Source organism: Typopeltis vanoorti, chromosome 15, assembly GCF_054136105.1.
Source record: "Typopeltis vanoorti isolate ZY-2024b chromosome 15, IOZ_Tvanoo_1.0, whole genome shotgun sequence".
NCBI lineage: Eukaryota > Metazoa > Arthropoda > Arachnida > Uropygi > Thelyphonidae > Typopeltis > Typopeltis vanoorti.
The window spans coordinates 46064356-46089342 of record NC_143563.1 but is presented as its reverse complement, the minus strand read 5'-3'; the positions used below and the strand labels follow the sequence as shown (position 1 = coordinate 46089342).

The 24987-nt window shown below is 35.5% G+C and overlaps 1 protein-coding gene across 1 annotated transcript in view; it reads right to left on the bottom strand.

Annotated features, from left to right (window-relative positions):
- Ku80 (X-ray repair cross-complementing protein 5 Ku80) overlaps positions 1 to 24987 on the bottom strand; it is a 305608-nt gene that overhangs the window by 142195 nt on the left and 138426 nt on the right. The window contains exon 12 of the mRNA XM_090405213.1: positions 22372 to 22432. Coding sequence (XP_090261339.1) covers positions 22372 to 22432 — 61 coding nt within the window. The remainder of the gene's footprint in view (positions 1 to 22371; positions 22433 to 24987) is intronic.

Genomic DNA, 24987 nt, shown 5'->3' with positions numbered 1-24987 from the left:
AAATCTCAACGGTTCTAAACAAATATAATATTTAGAATTCCTTATAGTATTAGCAAAATCAACAACCCTTTTCCATTCACCAAAAGATCCTCTCCATCATCCAGATCAGGGGTCGGGAACAGGCGGCTCTTGGCTGAACAAAGTGTGGCTCTTTTATATTGAATTAAAAGATACATAATTAATACAAACAACTAAATATTGCTTTTTTGATACAGTCTGTTCGTGGCACTAGATACTATGCATGTGACATGTTCCGCATAAAATTCTATGACATAAACAACTGACAACTACGTTACATTTGAAATACCGCTAAATGTTAATCCTGCCTAAAGTAACTAGTGCCACAGCAAAAATTTGAACTAATTGATCAGCTGTCCTGTCAAACACCACGGTTTTTAGATACATATGGATTTTAACTGTCAAAATAAATATTCTGTTAGTTAAATTATTTATTGTGGTACTAAGCTGGCATTTAATTAGTGTCAGGTAATGTTATGCACAAATTAATTTTTATTATGTTGAATTTGTGTTTTTACTTGCAGGTAAATTTGTGATAATAACTCTCCTAATATGAGTCCAAGAAAAAGAAAAATAATAGAAGAAAACAAAGGATTCAATAAAATGTGGATAGAGAAATTTGCATTTATAGAAGTCAATGGAAATCCGCAATGATTAATTTGCCATCTACAACTTCAAAATAACAAATCAAGTAATGTCAAATGACATTTTCGAGGAAAACATTTAGACTTCAGTAAAAAATATCCTGAGGGTGATAACAGAAAAAAAAAAAGCTATTGAAGAATTACAAAAGAAAACATTGCTTCAGCAAAGAAATTTGTCAACTTGGACGAAATCTTCATCGAATACTACTGAAGCAAGTTTTTTGTTATCACTTGAAATAGCAAAAGCTGGAAAACCTTTTACCGATGGTGAATTTCTAAAAAATTGCACGTATAATGTCTCTGAAATTCTATTGAAGGATATGAAAAATAAGGATGAGATACGTAAAAAAATTAAAGATTTACCTCTTTCGGCTAGAGCTGTCAAGGAACGGATTGTAACAATTTCTGCAGAAGTTTCAAATATGCAAATTATGGATATTACTTCTGCCGATTTTATATCTATTGCGGTTGATGAATGAAATGATATTTCCGATATGGCACAATACTCGTGATGGTTAAATATATCACATCTTCCAGTATTCGAGAAGAACTTCTTGATCTGCTAACACTTAAAGGACACACTAGAGGTCAAGATATTTCAGAAAACCTTCTAACAAGTTTACAGAATAAAAATATGAATATTAATAATATAGTGTGTATTGTGATCGATGGCGCACCTTCTATGATTGCGAAAAATAAGGGGTTTGTTAAATTATTCTCCAATCATATTCCACATGGAGTTATTTCATTTAATTGCAATTTGCATCAAGAAGCTTTAGTTGCAAATTCTTTGGGATTATTACCACAACTAAAACGAGTGATGGATGTTGTTGTGCCAATAATCAATTTCATCCGATTTCAGGCGTTGAATCACAGACTTTGCACATTTTAGAGGAACTAGGTAGTCAACATAAAGATTTAGTGACATTTACATCTGTACGATGGTTACCAAGCAGAAAAACATAAAAACGTTTTTTCAGTGCTCTTGAAACTCTACGTAAATCATGTGGAATTTCTCAGTAATCCCGAATGGATACAAAATTTTTATTTTTTGCTTGATATGACAGAACATTTTAATAAGCTAAATTTGAAGTCGCAAGGGAAGGGAAACACAGCCTTACAATTACTAGAGGAAGTACTTACCTTTGAACAGAAACTAAGAGTGTTTTTCGAAGATGTTACTGAAGAAAAATTTATATATTTTGAAAATCTAAAAAATTATAGATTGAATTTAAATCAAGAAAAAGTTGATTGCAAAATATTCGCTGAAATGATTACTGTAATTTTAGATTCATTTACAAGCAAATTTCAGGATTTTAAAAAACATCAGGAGATGATGAAATTTATATTACATCCGTTAAACTGCAATTTAAAATTAATAGATATTGAAGCTTTTCCCAGAATATCAATTGCAGAACTACAAATAGAGCTTCTGGAAATTCAGAATAAAAGCATCTGGGTACAAAAACTTCAGGAAAAACACCACAGGAAATTATATTTAAATGTTGGAATTCTTTCCCAACTAATTATTCAAATACCAGGCGACTTGTATTTGGGGTTTGTTTTGACTCTTTTCGGTTCAACGTACAATTGCGAACAATTTTTTCTCTTTCATGAAATACATTAAAATAAGTATGGGAACAAATTGACTGATGAAAGTTTAAAAGCCGAATTACTATTAAAGTGCATGACATACAATTCAGACTTAAGTAAATTGGCTGAGAAGATGCAAAATCAAAAGTCATTAGTGAGTTTTAAATTAAAACAATCAAATAGGTATTAAAATACATGTAATTTATTTTTGTTCGGACTAATTCTTATTGCAATACAAATTCTGACTTTTTTGCAATATTATACTTACTTAAACATGTTTTGTGATTAAAAACTTAATCAAACTTAATGTTGTTTTATTTATTGAAGATATAAAAAATTATATACAAACATAAAAGTGGTATTTGATATCTGGAAGTACTGAATTAAAAACAAATTTACCTAAGTTTGAACTAAGTCACCAGGAAAAATCTAATTGAAGTTGTGGCTCCCAAAATTTTGTTTTAATTAATTTTTTTGGTGGAATGGCTCTTTGGTTCAAAAAGGTTCCCCACCCCTGACCTAGATCATACTGATGTGCAGTATTCCTGGCACATAAAAACTAATATATATTTTGGACAAACCAGAAGAAGAGCCAACATTCTTCCAGAATTAATACAAAATATATATCCAGCATCTATGCTATAACTGCTCTGAGTGACATATAGGACACTAAAAGTACACCATCTGAATTCAATCTATGTTATACACGTCTGCAGGTATGTGTACATCACATTCCTGTGCCTTTGATAATGCCATTGTGACCAAGACAAAATATCTGTAATAGTATAATACAAATGGATTTGGAAGTGTCATGTAATAATAAAAATGGAGTCGTCATCATCATCATCAAATTCCTCAAGGGGTGTACAAGGATATGATAGTACTACATGACAAATTTACATCATTACTAACTTCCTATCTACAATTTTCCTCCAAATCAGTCTGTTACCTGTCAAGACTCCAACTTTATCAGATCTCATATTTCTATCTTCTTAGGCACATTTTACTATATCAATCCACCCATATTTTTGTCTTCCTCTGGGTCTTTTTTACAACTGGGCAGAGAACACTTGTTTTACTAATCTTTCCTCTCCCATTCTGATTAGGTGACCATACCAACCGAGATTAGCTCTACTAACACATTCCTGGATGCTGACAATGCCAAGTTCTTTCCTAATATCCTCGTTTTTAATATGATATTGCCATTGATGCCATCTGTTCATGTCCCTAATCTTTCTCAGGACCCTTATATCTGTCATATTTGCTGTCTCTAGTCTTTGGTCTTGTTATTGCTGACCTTCATACCATATCTATTACAACTATAATAAATTTAGTTTAATCCTTTATCCAAGTGTAAGCAAACAAAGTTTGCACCTGAAGCATCTTCAGGACTGAGGCAACTCGTGGTAAAGGTGGACTAAGCTCTCATCACTTATCTTAGTATCTCCCATAATGCAAAGCACATCTCCTTGAGGACATGTATAATGCTATGCATCATGGGAAGACCCCAATAAAGGTCGAAACCCAGACCGGTTTCGACCTTTATTGAGGTCTCATCAGTGGAAGCCAGACCCAGAGGTGGTGATATCATGGTGGAAGTAATGGAGAAGTCATATTTACCTATACGAGTTGCCAAAAGGTGTCTCACCTTATTATTAAATTACTCTGGATTAGAGAAAAAGATGTTGGAAGTTTTTCCCCACTTGGTTAGACTATAATAAATTTAATTTAATCCTTTATCCAAGTGTAAGCAAACAAAGTTTGCACCTGAAGTATCTTAAGGACTGAGGCAACTCGTGGTAAAGGTGGACTAAGCATAGCATTATACATGTCTGCAAGGAGATGTGCTTTGCATTTTAGTATCTCCTATAATGTGATGAGAGCTTAGTCTACCTTTACCATGAGTTGCCTCAGTCCTGAAGATACTTCAGGAGCAAATTTTGTTTGCTTACACTTAGATAAAGGATTAAACTAAATTTGTTATAGTCTAACCAAGTGGGAAAAAAACTTCCAATATCTATTACAACAGTTATTCAATTTAGTCAGGGAATCTTGCAGATTTGTAGCAGATTTATTTAGAAGTATAGCATCATCCACATAAAGCAAAAAGCTGAGATAAGCATCTCCAATTTTGTTATCACCAATTTTGATATCAGGTTTAATACCACTTTCCTTCATAATGTGATCCGCATAGATAATGAATAACAGAGGAGACATTGTACATCCTTGTCTGACACTAGATTTAACATTAAGCCATCTGTCTGTACTTCCTTCATTCTAACTGCCTTACAACTCAAATGAAGACTAATTATTGCTTGATATAATGCCCCATTGACACCATATAACTGTAGCTTTTTGAATAGCTTCTCTCTTGGCATCATGTCATATGCCTTTTCCAGATCTACAAAACTTAAATACAGATCTTTGTTATATTCCCATGATTTCTCAACCATCTGTTGTAAAGTGAAAATCTGATCCTGACAGCATATATTTGGCCTGAATCCAGCTTGCTCTTCACCAAGCTTCTCTTCCATAATCCTTCTCAACTGTTTCTCAAGTATACTTGCATATATCTTACTAGGAACACTAGTAGAGAAATACCTCTATAATTCTCGCATTTAGTTTTATTTCCCCTTTTTTATATATGGGTACGATGAGAGCTCTGCTCCAATCATTCAGAATTCATCTCTCTGTCCAGGCCTTCTGAACTATGCAGTGCATCCACTGTAAGACTTCTATACCTCCACACTTGAGCATTTCTGCTCAAATATCACCTACTCCTGCTGCCTTTCCACATTTCAGGCTTTTGATTGCTTTTTTCTACTTAAAGTATGGATATGTATTCCAGACTGCATGCCTGCTGTTGAGTTTTTTACCACTGTGCTGTCATCACTGCTTGTTTCATTTAGCAAGTTTTTATTATTATTAATATTATTATTAAGAGAGACCTATAGGAAGTCAGAGACTCATCGAAGGAGTCCACATACTACACACATCAGGTATCACACTTATTCTCAAATTCATTCACACTGCTTGCACTCACAACATTCAGAGGTAATCCATTCCAATCACCACCACCTGAGAGAAAAATCTAGCCCTCACACCCTTTTTGGCAGCCTTCATTCTCAGGTTCCAAGGATGCCCTCTCGTCCTTTCCCTACCCTCCATAAATAGAAAAATTCCATCAATTGAAATCCCGTATGACCCTTTTAGAAGTTTGTAAATCTCAACCATATCACCCCTCTTTCTCCTGTTTGCTAGTGTCTGTAGTCCATAAATTCTCATTCTGTCTTCATAATCAGTATTCCACAATCCTGATATCATTTTTAACATTCTCCTTTGTATTCTCTCCAATAAATCAGAATCACAACGGAAACCAGGAGACCAGACCAGCGCACAATAGCCCAAGTGAGGTCTTATCAAGGCCTTGTAAAGAGGCAAATAACATCCGTATCTTTATATGTGAGCATTCGTTTCAGCATTGCAATTATCTTTTGAGCTGTATTTGCAATCTTTGTCACATGGCCCCTGAACTTCAACTTCCTATCTATTAATACTCCAAGATCCGTAGCCTCATCAGTTTCTTCTAGCCTAATCCCACTAATATAATACGACATTGGATATCTAATCATACCGAAGTGAATGACTTTCCATTTACTGACATTGAACTGGCATCCATTTTCCCATGCCCACAATTCTAGCCTATTCAAATCATTCTGCAAAAATTACATATTAGCAGCATTCCTGATTACCCTTCCAATCTTTGCATCATCAGCAAATAGCTGTATGTTGCTTGTCAAATCCTTTCCAATATCATTAATGTACAGATTGAATAACAATGGACCAAGCACTGATCCTTGTGGTACACCACTTGTTACCTTAAACACTGCAGACCCAGATCCTCCATATACCACTTTCTGATATCTGTCAGTCAGCCATCCTCTTATCCATGCTAATATTATATAACCCAAAACCATTTTCTCCAATTAATGCAACAGTCTGTATTCTGTCAAAAGCCTTAGCAAAATCCAAAAGTATCATGGTGTATCTATTCCCCTTATCTAGTTTAATGGTAACATTGTTATAGAATGTGAGCAAGTTGCTAAAACATGACCTTCCCTTATTAAACCCATGTTGTTCATTGCAACATTGAAGTAGAGATTCCCTGCCAACCCATTTCTGAATGTGGGCCCTGACCAATTTTTCCAAAATCTTCACCACCACTCCTGAGATACTAATTAGTCGATAGTTGGATGCAATGGTCTTTGCACCACCCTTGTGCAATGGAATTACCATACATTCCTTCCATTCTTGCAGAATCATCCCTGTTCTGAGACTCTCATTAAACATCCTGGTCAAAGGAATCGGCAGCTAGCTGAACACTCTTTTAGAGCACGTGCTGATATTCCATCAGTCCCTATTGCTGAATTCTTAAATTTGTGCAACAGCTCTAATATCTCGGCCTCACACATCTGCATTTCTTCATCTAGTGAAGAGGTAACAGTGAGCTCAATGTTGCATTCACCAGGTTGATAGCCTTTAACGAAATGGGCACTCATTAACTGAACAAAGTCTTCTGCATCTGTAACCCTAACACCATCTGGATTTAGAAGAGTTATTCTTTCATAATCATTCTTTCTTTTACTTGCAGCATATTGATAGAATTCTTGTGGGTTGTCTTTAGCATGCAGAGCCAGTTTCTTTTCATACTCAGACTTTGCTTTCCATACAACATTTGTGACTATTCTAGCCTGCTGCTTATAATGTTCATAACGGACATCATCCTTATTCAAACAGGATTCCTTCCACATCGTCCTTTTCTTATGAATTTTTTGCTTAATAAGATTACACATCCAATTGGCTCCTACTCTATTTATTTTTCAAACTCTCAGGACACATTCTGATATCGAATCATTTAAGTATTGTTTAAATCAGTGTACTCCTCAATTGGTCACAATTTCCTGCTTTGTAGTTCAGCATGTAATGTTTTCTGAGTGGAACATTCAGAAACTTAGTCACTTTCGAAGTGAATACCGCATGATCACTGTCACCAACTGGAGGCAGAATAGTTGTCTTTAACTGAAACGTTCTCTGATTTTTTGAAGTAATTACTCAATACTTCAAGGATATATTTTTTACCAGTTTTTGTGTCAACTTTATCATCTCTAATTCCTTTTACAGCACCCTTTCCTCCATTTCTAAGCTGCTTCAACAACCTCCAAAATATTTTGCCACCTTCTTGATATTTATTTTCTATGTTCTTGCCAAAGTCCTACCATGACTTTTGTTTAGCTAGTTTAAACAGTGTTTAGCTTTCTTACATTTGTCTCTCTATTCTCTAAGAACACAAGCTGACTTATTTGCCAGGAACTTTTGATATGCTTTCTTCTTTTCCTTCACTGCTTCTTTAACTTCCCCTGTCCACTATTGAGTTCTGATTTTTCTATCCTTGCAGACAACCTCACCACATGCCTCTCTGGCTGAATCAATCAAGGTTTTCTTCAAGGCTTGCCACTGAATCTCTAAACTTCAGTTTCTGTTCTCAAACTCATTTTTTCATTTTTTTCTTCAATAATCTTTGTGTATTTTAGTCTATAGTTCACATCTGAGAGCTGCTCAACTTTTATTCACTTTAAAAGTTACTTAAACATGCTCTTCTTTTCAATATGAAATTCAATTTTGTCCTGCTCAAGACTAAATGGTGATCACTTCCAATTTCAAATTCCCTCTACACTCTGATGTTCTGCAACAGGAAGAAAACATCACTATCAACAATAACATAGTTAATGAGTCTCTTCTTATTCCTTGCCCCTTCTCTCCATGTGAATTTGTGCACATTTTTATGTTGGAACATGGCGTTAGTAATAACCAGTCCATGTCCTGAGCAGAAATCCAACAGGTATTTGCCATTATTATTAGCTTTGCTCTTTTCTCCAAATTTTCCCAAAATATTTTTGTATGTCTCACAATCATTTCCTACTATGCTATTTAGATCCCCAACAAGGACCAACTTTTCCTTTTTCATTGTGTCAGGTATTTTCTCTAAAGACTCAAAAAATTCCTCCACTTCTACCTAAGCCTATTGTCTCACAGAACCTTCCACGAGACCATAGGCACAAATAAGTCTCATTCTCCAGTTCCCCATTCTGATGTCCACATCACTCTAATTGAGACTGCCTGCCATTCAAGAAGATTAGTCTCATATTTAGTGTTGATTACTATGGCTACTCCTTCTTTTCCTTGATTGTCATTGCCTAAATATAATATTTTGTATTTATTGCTCAGAAAGATCTCACCAGTTTTTGTTTTTTTTGTTTCAGTCACCCTTATTATGTCGATCTGGTACTTATCTAATTCCTCAGCTAGCTCCATTTCTTTGCTATTCAGGCTTCTTATGTTGATAGTACCGATCTTTAACTCTGAGGATGTTGAGTTGGGGTGTGTTTTAGGATTTGTTCCAGTAGCTGACTTTTCGCTGTTTGCCCTGGTTCCCTGGCAAACAGCCAATCCCTGCTTCCTAAACCTTTTTTTTTTTTTTTTTTTTTACAAGCTGCTTTTTAGACTTCTAATAAGCAGCATTGTTGGTCTCAAACTAATGATGAAATTCATTCATCATCTAAAGGGATTTACATATATCTGTATACAAAGCAGGATTCAAATCTACACTCTATTAGTGGCAGAGTGGGAATTACTTGTCCAGCTAGGCTAAAAAACACATGAAAACACTGCTGGTGTTTTCCCATGCAACGGCTTAGAATGAAGGAGAATAGCAATACAAAGCACAGGAAAGAAGGCTAAATAGCATGAGTACTTTTAAAACTGAGAAAATGCATTTGGCACTCTTATAATTTTTTTCATGCTCACTTGACGCACTTCAATGAACAAAACCTTCTCCAGATACCCAACTCCATTCATGTGAAATCCATCAGGCATATTCAAGTCCTTCTGTCCATCAAATTTACTCTAGATATTACACTATCTGACCTATTAATTTGAACTGCACAACCTATGCATTGAGTCATTTACAGTAATGGCCCTTCTTCTGAAATCCTTATCATGCTTTGGTATGAGACTAACAAACTTTACTACTCTGTCACTTTTTTTTTTTTTTTTTTCACTTCTTCCAGTAACTTTTTCATATTCTCTAGCATTTCATACCTATATCTTTTAAATAATTCATTTCTGGTTAAAATTATTAACTCTTTTACTTTCTCTTTTTAAAATCTAGTATCACTAATATCTTTTATCTTTGCACCAGGAAAGCACAATTTCATCATGTATAAATTAAAATTGTGCTCTAGCTCATGCTTGTCCAGTGAAAGAGTATCCTGTATAAGTGTGCTATTTCACTAATTAAATCTGCCTTACTATTCTTCTCATCTCTCTTTACCATTTTCGTGTTATCATTCTTTTGACTCACTTTCATCATTCATACTTCATTCAACTTCCCTTATTTTCCATATTCCTGTCTTCATTCTCTACACCACTCACATTTTTGTGCTTAAGAGTGATTTGCCACACTTCTGATATTCAATAACACTTCTAATACATCCACTCTCTCACCATTTCTACTTATTACTCACCAGCAAATACATGCATCTCACAAAGTAACTCATTTTGAATTCTCTAAACAGTGATGTCTTGCCCACCATTATAACCAGCTAATCTGGCTGACCAAGTGGTTAGTGTATCTGCTCTCCAGCCAAAAGGCTGAAGGTTCGATTCCTGCCATGGATGTTTGTGATTGTCTGTGAAAATACTAGTGGTGGCGGACAGTAGATGGTGTTGGTTTAGATGATATAGTTCGCTGTAGTTGATGGAGACAGAGAATTGTAGAGTAGGTGCCCTCCCTCGATGAGGCTTAGAGCACTTTGGAGGTGTCGTGTAATAATAATAATAATTATCCTGATTCAATTTAGCATCAACAGCATTGGATGGAGAATTTTTCTAGCAGGGGAAAGCAATATATATATAATAACTCTCACTATAGCAAAAAGCATTATAACACTGCTAACTATAACAAACTAATGAAGTACCCTGAATGTTCATAGGCACAATGCTATTCAAAAGAAAATTCACTATAGCCAATTATATATTATAAATAAACTATTTCTGTCCCTAGGAGTTTGCTATTGTGAAAACAGATTGTACTGACAGATGACATAATTTCAGAGCTGACTATTAACCATGCACTTTGAGATCTTCTGGAAAGATAATCTTTGCAAGCTACAATTATATATTTGGTTTAATTCTTTATTATTATTATTATTATGTGACACCTCCAGGGAGTCCAAAGACTCATCAAGTATCCAAGTGTAAGCAAACAAAGTTTGTGCCCGAAATATTTTCAAGACTGGGGCAACTCTTGGTAAAGGGGGGGTAAGTTCCGATCACTTGCCTTAGTATCTCCCATAATGCAAAGCACATCTCCTTGCAGACATGTATAATGTTATGCATTAAGGGAAGGGCCACCAGACCGGTTTCGACCTTTATTGAGGTCTCATCAGTGGGAGCCTGACCCATTGATGAGACCTGGGGTAGTGGCCCTTCCCTTAATGCATAGCATTACATGTCTACAAGGAGATGTGTTTTGCATTATGGGAGATACTAAGGCAAGTGATCAGAATTTATTCCACCTTTACCAAGAGGTGCCCCAGTCCTGAAAATACTTCGGGCGCAAACTTTGTTTGCTTACACCTGGATAAAGGATTAAACCAAATATATAATTGGTAGCATAGCCAAGTAAAAAAAAACTTCCATCAACTATCTCTAATCCAGAGAATTTTAATAATAAGGTGTTGACATCTTTTGGCAACTGGTATATGGTGATATAACTTCTGCATTACTTCCACCTTAGTACCACCACCACCTCTGGCTCCCACTGATGAGACCTCAATAAAGGTCAAAACCGGCCTGGGTAGTGGCCCTTCCCTTAATGCATAGTATTATACATGTCCGCAAGGAGATGTGCTTTGCATTATGAGAGATACTAAGGCAAGTGATCAGAACTTACTCCACCTTTACCATGAGTTTCCCCAGTCCTGAAAAAGTTCAGGAGAAAACTGTGTTTGCTTACACTTGGATAAAGAATTAAACCAAATATATAATGAGTAGCATAGCCAAGTGAAAAAAACTTCTTACAGTATTGCAAGAGCAATCTTTACTGCTCTTGCAATACTGTTTTTGCTGCAAGAAGAATAAAAGGATCTGGCAATAAAGTTAAACTTCAACTCTGAATAACAAAAGGTTAGATAAGCCAGAGAGAAATATCCTGCTACATTCAGACTTCTCATTCCATAGCCAGAAACAGCATTTTAACAAACTCCTTATACATTATCATATCATGTGGTTGCTTTAGAACTTTCCACCAGATGAAATTCATGTTGTTTTGCTCCCCCCCCCCCCCCCCCTTGATAACTGAAATCTATAACAGCAACTAATTTTTTGCATGTTGCTAATATGCACAGAAAAATCACTTCATTTTGTATTTGCTCTGGGGAAGGAATACAAGAAACTGTCATGCTTCCTGTTTGCATAGTGGGTGGGCAAGGGACAAATTACAGCATGCACATATGCTTACAATCAAAACCAAAGGTATGATACAGAAAAACAATCTATTATATTTAGGAAATCTAGGAGGTCATCAATAACTAAGATAATTTCTAGATGTACTCCTTTTCTTGTAAACATACACAAATATATTTTTATGCACTTCAAAATAAATAATAGGATGGTCACTCATTTAGACATCTATGCTTTCAAAAGCATGGAATGAAACTACCTGTACAAGAGAATGATGTCCTCCCCTCCCCAGTACTACTCAGATGCAACAAAGCAAAGCAGATGTTTTATCATCATCATCAAATTCCTGCAATGTACCCTCAAGGGGTGTACAGGATATGATAGTATTACATGAAAAATTTACATCATTACAAACTTCCTTTATAAAATTTTCCTCCAAATTAGTCTGTTACCTGTCAAGACTCCAACATTATCAGATCTTATATTTCTATTGTTAAATTGTGAATGAAGATATTTGAGAATTATAATACTTCATTCACATTTAATATAATTTGCCATAACTTAAGCAACACTTGTAAATATTATTTGATATTAATCTCTTGCTCATAAATTATTATTCATATAATTACTTTGAGTTTTTACTTATAATTACTTTTGTTTATCATTGTTCAATTATTTAATCTAGAATATGTAATGTATTAGTACTGAAAGAACTCTGTACTAAAATGTCATTCAATTTATTTTATTTATTCCTGTATAAGCATAAGAAGCTGTGCATATACATTATAATAATTTGTATTTACCATATTTAAATGTATTTTATGTGAACTACAGATTATTACCTTATTTATTATTTCTGAAAGAGAATGTATATATGTGGAATTCTGCTGATATGATTTTATGTAATTCTTCTGAATGAATTTAATTGGCTAGTAAAGGAGAAACAGACTTGTTTTTAGTTAGCACATGCTTAGAACGTGAACAGCTGTGATATGGAGAGAAACCTGTAGATGTAAGCTGAACTGGTTAGAACAGGATTTTGGTGGGAAGAATAAACGCAGTTAATCGGAAAAAGAAAGTAAACAACAGGGAGAAAAGCTTAGGGACAGCGAAGAGACCGGAAGTGTGTAACGAAAGGCGAGTTGAGATATGCGGAAAAATCTACATGGAGGGGGACCGGGAATAAATAGGCGTTAAAAACTACCTCAATGGAATTCTGATATTACAATAGATTCCTAATGATTAGAGGAAGAATACTGCAGAGCTGAAGTCAATACATAGTGGAAGATAAGGAATTAGTACATGATGTAAATCTAATGTGTCAAGACTTGAAAAGCTCTGTGTTTAATATTTCAGTTAACATAGTGAAGATTTCTTTGAATTGTGTTTCCTCACGGTAATAAGTTAACAGGAACTTTGAAAATGTGCCTAAGTGTATTCAATGTGCAGAAGTTGTAATCCGGTAAGACTTATCCTTTTTACAACCAGTGTGAAGGAAATGAAAGTCAGTTCCACTTAATATATCTTAACCCTAGCTGTGGCGTTTAACTATAAATAGTTGGAAGAATGAAGCACTAATGTATTACCCCCCTTGAATTGATAACTGCCTTGTAATTCAATTAAGTGTTTATAGACTAGAAGTGAATTAGAGAAGCCAACTATAAGAATATTTATTGTGAATTCTGGAACTTTGAACTGTGCGATCTATTTTTTATAAATCAACAGAATATAGAGAACTGAGAGTTGAATGTTTGATACCTAATGCATTATATCTATTCTGAGCACTAGAACTAAATCAATGTGTAGATGATATGAATTGTCTCATAGAATAGAGACAAGTTGTGATAGAAATACTTATCTCTTGAATAATAAGATCTAAGACTTTTGGCTTTAATCTTAAAACCTAACTGAATAGTTACCTGTATCTCAGAGATATTTTGGATTTGTTCAATTGCATTATCTTGTTTAGAAAGTTATACTCAGATGTACATGTTATATAACCCTGCATTAAATGTTTTGTTTTATTGAATTCAATTTGATGTTTGCCTGATTTTCTTTCATTGCACCACTCATAAAAATTTATCGGACCTTGCGGAAGCCTTAAAAGATAATATTAACCTCGGCCTGTAGAAAAGTGAGATTGCAAACGTTAGATGATGATCGATTCCTATACAATATATAGACTAATCTGAATATAAGGTGGCTCAGGATAATATAAATTTCTTTATATATGGATCAGTATCAATCAACATCTGTGTTGATTGATACTGATCCGTATATAAAACAGAATTTAAAGAAATAAAGATAAGTTCAACTAACCAAATACTGGTCCATTTATGGTCCAACATAAATGGACCAGTCAGCAAGATAGGACGACGCAACACTGTCGTCTAAAGCACTTTGTACAGTATCAATCAACCTATATGTTGGTCTTCCTCTGGGTCGTTTTCCTGCCAACCTGGCAGAGAACACTTGTTTTGCTAATCTTTCCTCGCCCATTCTGTTTAAGTGACCATACCACCTTAGATTAGCCCTGCTAATGCATTCCTAGATGTTGATTCAATGTCAAGTTCTTTCCTAATATCCTCGTTTTTAATATGATATTGCCATTGATGCCATCTGTTCACATCTCTAATCTTTCTCAGGACTCTCATATCTGTGGTCTCCAGTCTTTGGTCAAGTGTTTTACTTCTGACCCAGCTCTCAGATCCATAAGCTAAAAGCAGTTTGAACACTGTCTTGTATACAGCTAATTTAGTGTTACGACTAATTTCTCTCTTATTCCATATGAATTTATTCAATTGATTTCCTATCATACCAGCTTTGTTGATTCTGTTGTCTATATCCATATTTAATTTACCATCTTCACTAAAAATCATGCCTTCACTAAAAAGTAGCTGAAATGTTTTACTTGTTCCACAGGTTTTCCGTTGACATTTTCAATGATTCTGCCTATTTTCATTGTCTTTGTCTTTTTACTGCTGACCTTCATACCAAATCTATTACAACAGTTATTTAATTTAGTCAGGGAATCTTGCAGACTTGTAGCGGATTTATTTAGAACTATAACATCGTCTGCATAAAGAAAAGAGCTGACATTAACATCTCCAATTTTGATATCATGTTTAATACCACTTTCCTTCATAATGCGATCCATATAGATAATGAATAACAGAGGGGATAATGTACATCCTTGTCTCACACCAGATTTAACATTAAACCATCTTCCTGTACTTCCTTCAATCTGCTGTGTTATCCTCACAATTTTAGCAAAATGACCACAAAATTTCAAATCTCTATCCACCACCATCCCCAAATCCTTCATCTTGTCCACCTCCTCCAAAATATCCCCACCAATCCTATACTCAGCATCCCATTTGCTTCCCAAATTTTAAAACCTTACACTTTGTAACATTAAACTGATATTCCCAAACACTCACCAATTCAAACACTCTATTTCGGTCCTCTTGCAAGGCTACAACATCTGCTCTACTTCTCATAATTCTTCCAACTTTGCATCATCTGCAAACAACTGTATATCACCATTTAAGCCCTTACTAATGTCATTTAGATACAAATTCAACAACAAAGGTCCCCAAACCAAACCCCTGGGGCATGCCACTAGTAATTTTCCTCTTCTGAGATATCACTCCCTCATATGCAACCTGTTAATACCTATCAGACAATCTCTGGTCCAATGCACAAATTTAGTATCCAACCCCATCTGTTCTATTTAACTACTAGTTTGTCATGTGGTAATCTATTGAGAACCTTTGCAAAATCTAAATATACTACTGTATATGCATCTCCCTTATCCAATGTATTTGTCACCTTGTTATAATAAGTAAGCAGATTGCTAAAACATGATCTTTCTTAGCAAACCCATGCTGTCCATTAAAGAGAATTCTACTGCTATCCACCCAGTTTTGAATCCTTGTCCTCACTAGCTTCTCCAACACTTTGACTACAACTCCAGACAAGCAGAATGGCCCATAATTTAAAACTACAGTCTTATCGCCTCCTTTATGAAGCAGAACAATTTTGCCATCTTCCATTCCTTTGGGACTGGGCAAATGTTAAAGGTGTTAACTCCCTGGAACATTCCCTCAAGACATGTGGTGATATACCATCAAGTCCCATGGCTTTGTTGACATCAAGTTTACTCAATTCCTCATATACTTTTTGCTTACTCACCATCAGTGGTTCCTCTCCCATTCCAACAACTCTCAAGCTCTGCATTATGTTACATCACAAGGATGGAATACTTTAATGAACTGCTCATTTAACATTTCTACTATATCTTCCTGAGTGTTAATTTAATCATTCTCCCATTATCACTGACCAACATCATCCTCCCTAAAAACTCCCTAGGATTTCTTTTAGTATCATTTGCTAACTGCTGCCTTACGCTGCATTTTTGCTACCCTTACTAAGTGAGTCAACTTCCTTGCTTGCTCTTTGTACTCCACATACAACTGATTATCCCCATTCATCTTGTGCCACCTCCACAATGCCTTTTTCTTCCAGATTGCAAGCTTCACCTCTTCAGTCATCTATTTTACACCTACCTTATTTAATCTCCTGACCTTCAGAATACACTCATTGATTGCCTCTGCTAGATAATTCCTGAGTAGAGACACTATTAAAAATGTGCGAGACAGTTAAAGCATGCAGTACTCAACCAAAATAGTGAACTAAAATGAAAAATAGTGTGAAATGAAACCAAAACCAAAAATTTGAAGAAAATTTAGCAAGTTTAGATTAATTTGTTTGCTACTGTTATTTCTTTTCAATATAATATTCAATGCCCACTGCTCAAAGCTAAATGATATTGACTTCCTATTTCAAATCTCCTGTTTATGCTTGTGTCCTGAACTAGTGTGAGTATATCAGTATTTCACTTGTTGTGTCTTTCCTCTGTGTGAATTTGTGCACATCTTAACGTTAGAACATGGTGTTCTAGAATTAAGATGATGACTAGTGCATGTCCATTTCCTGAAAAGAAATTCAGCAGGTACTGATCATTACTATTAACTCTATCCTTTTCTCCTAATTTTCACAAAATATTTCTATATGTCTGGGATTAATATTCTACTCTAAATCTCCAACAAGGGCAAGCTTTTCTTTTTTTTTCTTTATGATGGCTCGTGTCCTCTCTAGTGGCAAAATATTCCTCTGCTTCTTCCTAGGCAGAATCTTCTGTAGCAGCACAATGATGATGATTGGTTTCGTTCATCCATACAGAGGGTAGGAGCAGCTATGCCACCATACTAGGGAAGTGACTATGAGCAAGGTGGTTTCCTGTTACCTTCCTTGCCATGTGTATCCTGTGTTCACAGGTCCAGTATGCCTGTTTGTGAGATGAAAAACCGCAGGATAAACTGGGGGAAAAAACCTACTGTCCACATCCAAGACCGGCTAACTTGGCTTTGGCTGAGGAAGATCCTTCAGCTCCTCACGTCTCCGACGGGAATTGAACCTAGGACACTCCTTTCCCAGGCATATGGTTGCAAATCGCACAGCTAGCAGCAAAATAGGTACAAATATATTTCACTGTTCAATTCTCTTTTTTGAAATTTGTCCATATCACTTTACTTGAAATGATCTGTGAATCAAGACCATTTCACTACTCCTTCCTTTGTGTGATCACTACTGCCCAATTACAACATCCTATATTTATTATTTAGAAACATTTCACCTGTATCTTTGTCTCAGTAACACCAATTATGATGACATGGAACTTCTGTAACTCTTACCAGTTTTACTTCTTGTGCTGTTTGTGCTATCTTCAACACTCATTATTTTCTTAAGTTGATTCAGTTGCTTGCGTCTGAGTTTGTTGCAGCAGCCGACTATTCACTATTTCCCCTGTTCTGTAACAAAAACAGTAAGAACCTTGTTTAACTTTAAACTTAACTTGTTTAAAAACACTTCTGTTTGCTCACACAACAATTCTAATTGTTGTGGGAGCAACAAGCATAAACTAGTTTATGCTTTGATACTTTGATATTTGCATCTTTAAAAAAATTACAGATTATAACAATTGCCTTTGTTTTCTCTTATGGCTTTTGTATGTCATGCAATCTTTTTTTTTTATTATTATTATTATTATTATTATTGTTCCGGACAACTCCAAGGAGTCGACAGACTCATCAAGGGAGGCCCTAACATCATGTCAAGAACAACTATTCGACATTGACACAGTAGCTATCATACCTTGCCTTGAACTCATTCACGGTCGTAGCACCCACAACAGACTCTGGAAGCTTATTCCACTCATTCACCACTCTCCAAGTAAAAAACCTAGCTCTAACATCCTTGTCAACCATGCTCTTGCCCAGCTTCCATGCATGGCCTCTAGTCCTCCCACCACCAGTCATATTTTCAAAAATATCTTCTGGATCAATCTTATAGAAATCCTTCAGTAATTTGAATGTCTCAATCATATCACCCCTCCTTCGCCTATCGTCCAATCTCTGCAACCCACAAATCTTCAACCTATTCTCATAAGGTTCATTCCACAGACCTGCTATCATCTTGGTCACTCGTCTCTGGATCCTCTCAACTTCCTCCCCATCACGAAAAAACCCTGGTGCCCATAACTGGGCACTGTAGTTCAGATGGGATCTTATCAAGGCTCGATACAGAGGAACAACAACTTGTTTGTCTCTGCATGTTAAAGTATTTTTCAGAAGTCAAGTGATTTGATGAGCTGATTTAGTCACTTTTGCAATGTGCCCCCTAAACTTCAATTCCCTATCCACCAACACTCCCAAATCCCTGGCCTCATCAATCTCCTGGAGTACTATTCCACCAATGCGATATACTGCTGCTATTCTTTTCACCTGAAAGTGCATAACCTTACACTTTGCCACATTAAATTGACATCCATTTTTCCTAGCCCAGTCCTCCAAACTATCCAAATCATCCTGTAAAATTTTGATATCCTGTGCACTCACAATTGCTCTAAACAACTTTGCATCATCAGCAAACAAGTGAACACTTCCTCTCAAATCCTTTCCTATATCATTGATGAACAAATTGAAAAGCAGTGGTCCAAGAACTGAGCCCTGCGGCTCACCACTAATCACAAGCCGTCTTCTTTTAGACTCCACTCCTGAATAAACCACTCTCTGGTATCTCTCCTTCAACCTTCCTCCTATCCATCTCACCAACCCTATATATATCCCCATCTGCTCCAGTTTACTGATTAGTGTTCCATGTGGTATCCTGTCAAAGGCCTTGGCAAGGTCCAGTGGTATCACTGTAAACCCATTACCCCTATCCAGTTCAGCCGTCACTGTGTTATAAAACGTGAGCAAGTTACTGAGGCACGATCTACCCTTCACAAAACCATGTTGTCCCCCATACAATATCCCATTTTCATCTATCCAATCCTGTATTCTTTTCTTGACTAATTTCTCTAAGACTTTGACAATGATTCCTGATATGCTAATCGGTCGGTAATTTACAACTGCAGTCTTGGAACCACATTTATGCAGTGGAACTATTTTCCCCTCTTTCCACCCCCTCGGTTCTAACCCAGACCCGAGACTCAAATTAAACAAAATGGTCAAGGGTACTGACAATTCTTTAGCTGCTTCTCGTACGACACGAGCTGGTATACCATCCAATCCCACGGATGTATTGCAATTGAGGTTATGCAATAGACTACTCACCTCCACTTCATTCACCACAATTCCCGTATAATCTACTGGTTTATTCGTTTCTGCAATGTCACCACCTGGTTGATATATACTTGCAAAGTGCTCACTCAGTAGCTCAACTATATCAACTGATTCAGTTACCTCCCTACCATCGGCATTCTTTAAAATCATTCTGACATGTACATTTTTCCTTTTACTTGCTACATATCAAAAAAACTGTTTAGGATTCTCTTTAGCCTGCATGGCTAATGTTCTTTCGTAATCCTTTTTTGCTTTTCTTACCACACTCGTTACCCTTCTGGCCTGCGCTTTATACCATTCATGTGCCTGCCAGTCACCTTTCTCCTTAAATTCCCTCCATAGTTATTTCTTTTTTTACAGCTCAAGCTTAATGGTGTTATTCATCCATTTAACCCCTACTTGATTTATTATTCGGACTCTAGGTATACAGTCATCCATTGCTTCATGCAAACAATTCTTAACTGCCTCCCATGCACTATCAACTTCTAGTCCTTGCAGTTGTACATGCCATGGCACTGAACCAATCAAATTCCTAAGCGTGTCATACTTTCCAGCCCGATAATTCCACATGTACCCTGTCTTAACATTTCTTCTATTTGCTTGTGCATACTATCACCAACATCTTTTCCATCAGCTGGTCTACAGCAGCACCCAATTGTATATTTAGTTCTGCTAGCCACAATCTCACACCAAATGGCCTCAAATGTGCTCTTTTCTCTATCCTGCAATTCAACTTCTATTCTCCTTGGCTGGAGCTCATCAGCTATCATCAACAATACTCCTCCCCCCATTTTATTCTCCCTGTCATTACTGAACAGACTATATCCATCACATTCAATCCCACTAGCTATATCATCTACAGTCAGCCATGATTCACTAATACCAATAACCTGTGGTCTGGAAGTGCCAACCATGGCCCAAAACTCTTCCTTCTTGTTCCTAATACTCCTAGCATTAGTGTACATGAATTTAAGACCCCCATTAGCCCCAACCCTATCTTGATGCCTTATATTAACTACTGATTTGTTGTCCTTATTCGCTCGGGCATATTATATTCATTCATACATTCAACTGCCTCCCTAAGGACTGTATATCTACCCTCCCCCCCCTTAATAAATCTAGTTTCCCTGAATTTGCACATCCACTACATTCAGCAACACTTTCTCAAGTCTCCTTACACCATAACCATTCAAATGCAAGCCATCCATCTTATATAGAACCTTTCGCCCATCGAACTCACTACACACATCCACAAATTCTACACCACCCGTCATACATAACCCACGCATAAAGTCATTCGCAATTATGGCCCTCCTTTTAAACATTTCACTATCATACCATGGCAAAAGACTAATCATTCTAACTCTCTCACTCTTTTCTTTTGTTACCTCAAACAATTCATTCAGGTCTTCTATCATTTCCATTTTATCTCCTTTCAAATCATTCATACCTGCCACAACAATCATTTCTTTCACCCTTTCCTTTTGCTCTCTAATAGACTCAGTTACATCCTTTATGGTCGCACCAGGTTGGTACGATTTTGTCAAATCCTCTACTAACACACCTCGTACTAACGAGTCTCCATACAGCACTCTATCCTTCATTTTGTTCATGTTCACACTCATACGCCTATTTTTCCTGTCATACTTTTTATTATTGGCTGGTTCAATCAGTTTTTTTTGCTCATATGCTCTAGCTGCTGTTTTGCCCTTTGTATCGCACCATTCAACAACGTAATCTCACTCATTGCATCTATCTCATCTTTTTTCTCATCATCATCATCACTCTCACAATTCTCTGGTACAACCTCGCCGTTTCTTGTCATATCCCTATTTTCTTCATTCTGAAGTTTGACAAAAATATCACACTCACAATCCGAAATACACTTCAATTCCTCATTCTCCTTACATTTTCTACACACATTCACTCCTTTATTATCATCTAACCACACTCTGACCGCACTCCGCAAAGCGTACATTTCGCAGATAGTACACTGAATCATCTCCTTTACATTATCGTTCTTGAAAGAAGATGGAGAACCATCATTACTGGCCGCCATTTTCCTTCGTACTGGAGCCATACTTACTAGTAACGTATTTTATCAAATTATAAATTTTAAACACCGAAAACACACAAACAGACGCACTAAGATACGCAAGGCAAACAAAACTATGCAATATTAAAGTAAATTTATCAACGATAACTGAAAATAACGCTTATCTTATCAGGAGCTTTCACAAACACTACACACTATGAATCCCTCTAGTGGCGACTTCCCGACATAGATTATGTTATAAAACACTTTAGCACACTAACTATACTAATAAAACTACAATAATATACTAAAATTACACAATTAAATCTAACAAAATATTTAATAAATCAACAAAAATCACAAATCTTTCAGGAGCTCTCCGACAGTACGTCTCTTCACCAGCTAGCCTCGACACCAACCCTTTTATAACCATAAAATCGAAATTTCACTAGGCATAAATATATATACTTCACTAAGCATAGAAACCAATTGAGTCTCTAATGCATAATATTGTAAACAAAATGAAATACTTTTTTTCTAATGGCTTAAAATAAAATAACATAATATTATTTTGCTATGTTATTGAGGCAGTTCCTGAATACAGGTTTTTACAGAAAAATTATACTAAAAAAATTTAAACTGGCATTCCATAAATAATGATGGATTTCTAATTATGTGACTGCTTGCCATGGAGTGGACATCTTGCTGGATCATTCAAGCAAGATCTAATACACAAAATGTGCAATATATGGCATGAAATGAATGTAGTCTCTTTACAGTTTCTATTCCATAAGGGTGGGGTGGGGTTTCAACATGAGCTCACTGAAGTATTTTCTTTTTAGTAATGAATGATCTTAAAAGTGATACCTACACTGCTGCAGTGCTAAGATCCATTGCAGTAATAAGGTCATCTATAGCTTGCAGTTGATCATCTGAAATAATTATATATTTATTCCACTTTTATATTAACAAAAATTACATACTTTAAATTTCATAATCTTATTTATTCATTCTTATTTATTCTTACATAAAACAATACTTATGTAGAATGAATATTAAGCTGAAATAATCAATGATTACATACAAATATACCTGCTTCATTACCTAACCTGTTTATACAATAGGCACAAGGGTGTTAATGCTTGTTTAAACAATAGGTATTGACACTAATGTTTATACAACAAGCATTAACACTAATAATGTATACAATCAGAGCTAGTCTTAAATAAATATGATATACAGTAATCCATCGATTAGTGCATCATTTTTTTTGATAGCCAAATTTGATTAGTCGCCTGTATACATCTTAAAAATAAATGTTGATTTTAAAAATTTTCTATCTATACATTTTTATGCTAACTATTTAAAAAAAAATCACTCACCAGAATGGAATAATTTAGTTACTGATTTAAAACATTTTACAAAGTTATTTTTAATGGCATACTACATTACTTCCATGTACACTATGTTCCAAATTTTTACTGCCAAAATTTATGTCATCTGCTATAGTACGCCCACAGATTCGAGACCTTCTGAGCATGTCACAAAAAGGAGAATCTATTCTGATAATAGGGTATTCAATCTGTCTTCTGGGATGAGTTGTTTATTATTACATGTTGGAAAATTAACTTTTCTTTTATGATCATTGTAGTTTTTAAAGTGGTAACTATTTTGCTTGTATAACAGTTGGGAAATTTTATCTATAAAGCACGTGATTTCGCATGTTGGCGACCAATTCATATGTTCTTCATTTCTTTCTCCCCTTCGATGATAACGTCCAAGAGTTAATTAAATCACATTCTGAAGAATTGAGTGGTTCCGAATTACTAAATTCAGATGCACAGCGGGAAGATCCCGAAGAATATGAAGAAAATTTAACCACTGATAGTCAGCCAAAAGAGATTTCACAGAAACATTTGAAAATATTTTTCGTACAATCGAAGTTTTTAGGCAGCAATGCAGGTTGACCCTGATGAAGAGAGAAGCACTAAAATTTGCAGAAGAGTAGAACAGGCAATAGGGCCATACCATCGGTTGTAAGAAAAAAAAGAAAAAATGCACGCCAAACTACGTTAGCTCAATTCTTTGATAAGAAGTAGAATAAAAAAATTTATATTCTGAATATGTTTTATTGTCTTTCAGCTTCATGATTTTCCTTTAACTAGGCCCTGAGACATACCTTAATTCTTTTATAAAAAAATTAAGGTTCAAAAAAGAAATTTTAGGAACGAATTATACTTTTTCCCATAGGTTATTATATTCGATTAATGCGCCTGTTTTAAAGAATGCATTAGGCACACTAATCGAGTATTGCTGTACATATACATACAGTCTAATCTTTAAAGGTACCATACCTGTGGCATGACTATAAACAATAAATTGCATGATAACCACAGTAATTAACTTTAATGAAATGAAAGTACAGATATTTTTAAAGATTAGATTTATCAACCTTCACGGGGAAGAATTCACTAAACAAACAGGCAAGTTAGGAAAATTATCGGTTTTAGGTAAGCTTCGTGCTCAGACTGCCTTTCTCAAAAAATGTCGTGATACGAAAGTTATTCCTACGTTTACTAGATTAAGAGAAACTATTCAGTTGCCTGGAGCTCACGCAATTTATATTCACACAAGTTTTTCCTTGATATGGAACCAACTTCGAGCAACTAAAAAACGATTAAGCATCTAATATTCAGTCTATTTTAGATCTTGAAAAAAAGATTTCAGCTACCCTGGATGATGAATTACTGGATATCGTTCTACATGTTTTTAAACAATCTTTAGTCCATTCTTATGAAAGACAGTCTTGCAGACTGATGCAAAAATATGAATTATCAAACTGTAAGCAAAAAATTATGCAAAAAAATTACAACACTCCTACTAATAAATGGATTGTGAATATTTCTGGATGCCTGCTGTCTGATGCTGAAACTAGTGTATTGGCTAAAGGCCATGATTTTGCTGTGGGGCCTCTGAAACCTGTGCACTGTTTTTCATTAAGACAAAAGAGCAATATATCTATTTCGGAAGCAGATAAAGGAAAAGCTGTAGTGGTAATGGATAAAGCCTACTATGAGAGGAAGATAGACTGCCTTTTACAGGATATCTCCACCTATCAAGAAATTAGTTATAACCCTAAAAAACACAAATTAAACAATGAAATAAGCTTCTTGATGAAGTTGTTAGTTGGGATCAAAACCCTTTGAACAAGTTGCACACTCATTTTGTAAGAACTCCTTGTTTATATGCCCTGCCAAAAATTCATAAAGAAGGTTATCCAGTAAGACCCATCGTGAATTGTATTGACTCTCTCACTTATAGAACTGCTAAATTTCTGCCATGTTTATTAACTACCTATACTGGACAATCCAGATCAATCATCAAGAATTCCACACACTTTCTTGAGAAAATCAAGGATATTCAAATATAAGAGTCAGATTTGGTTAGTCAGCTTTGACATGATTTCCCTCTTTACCAACATTCCATT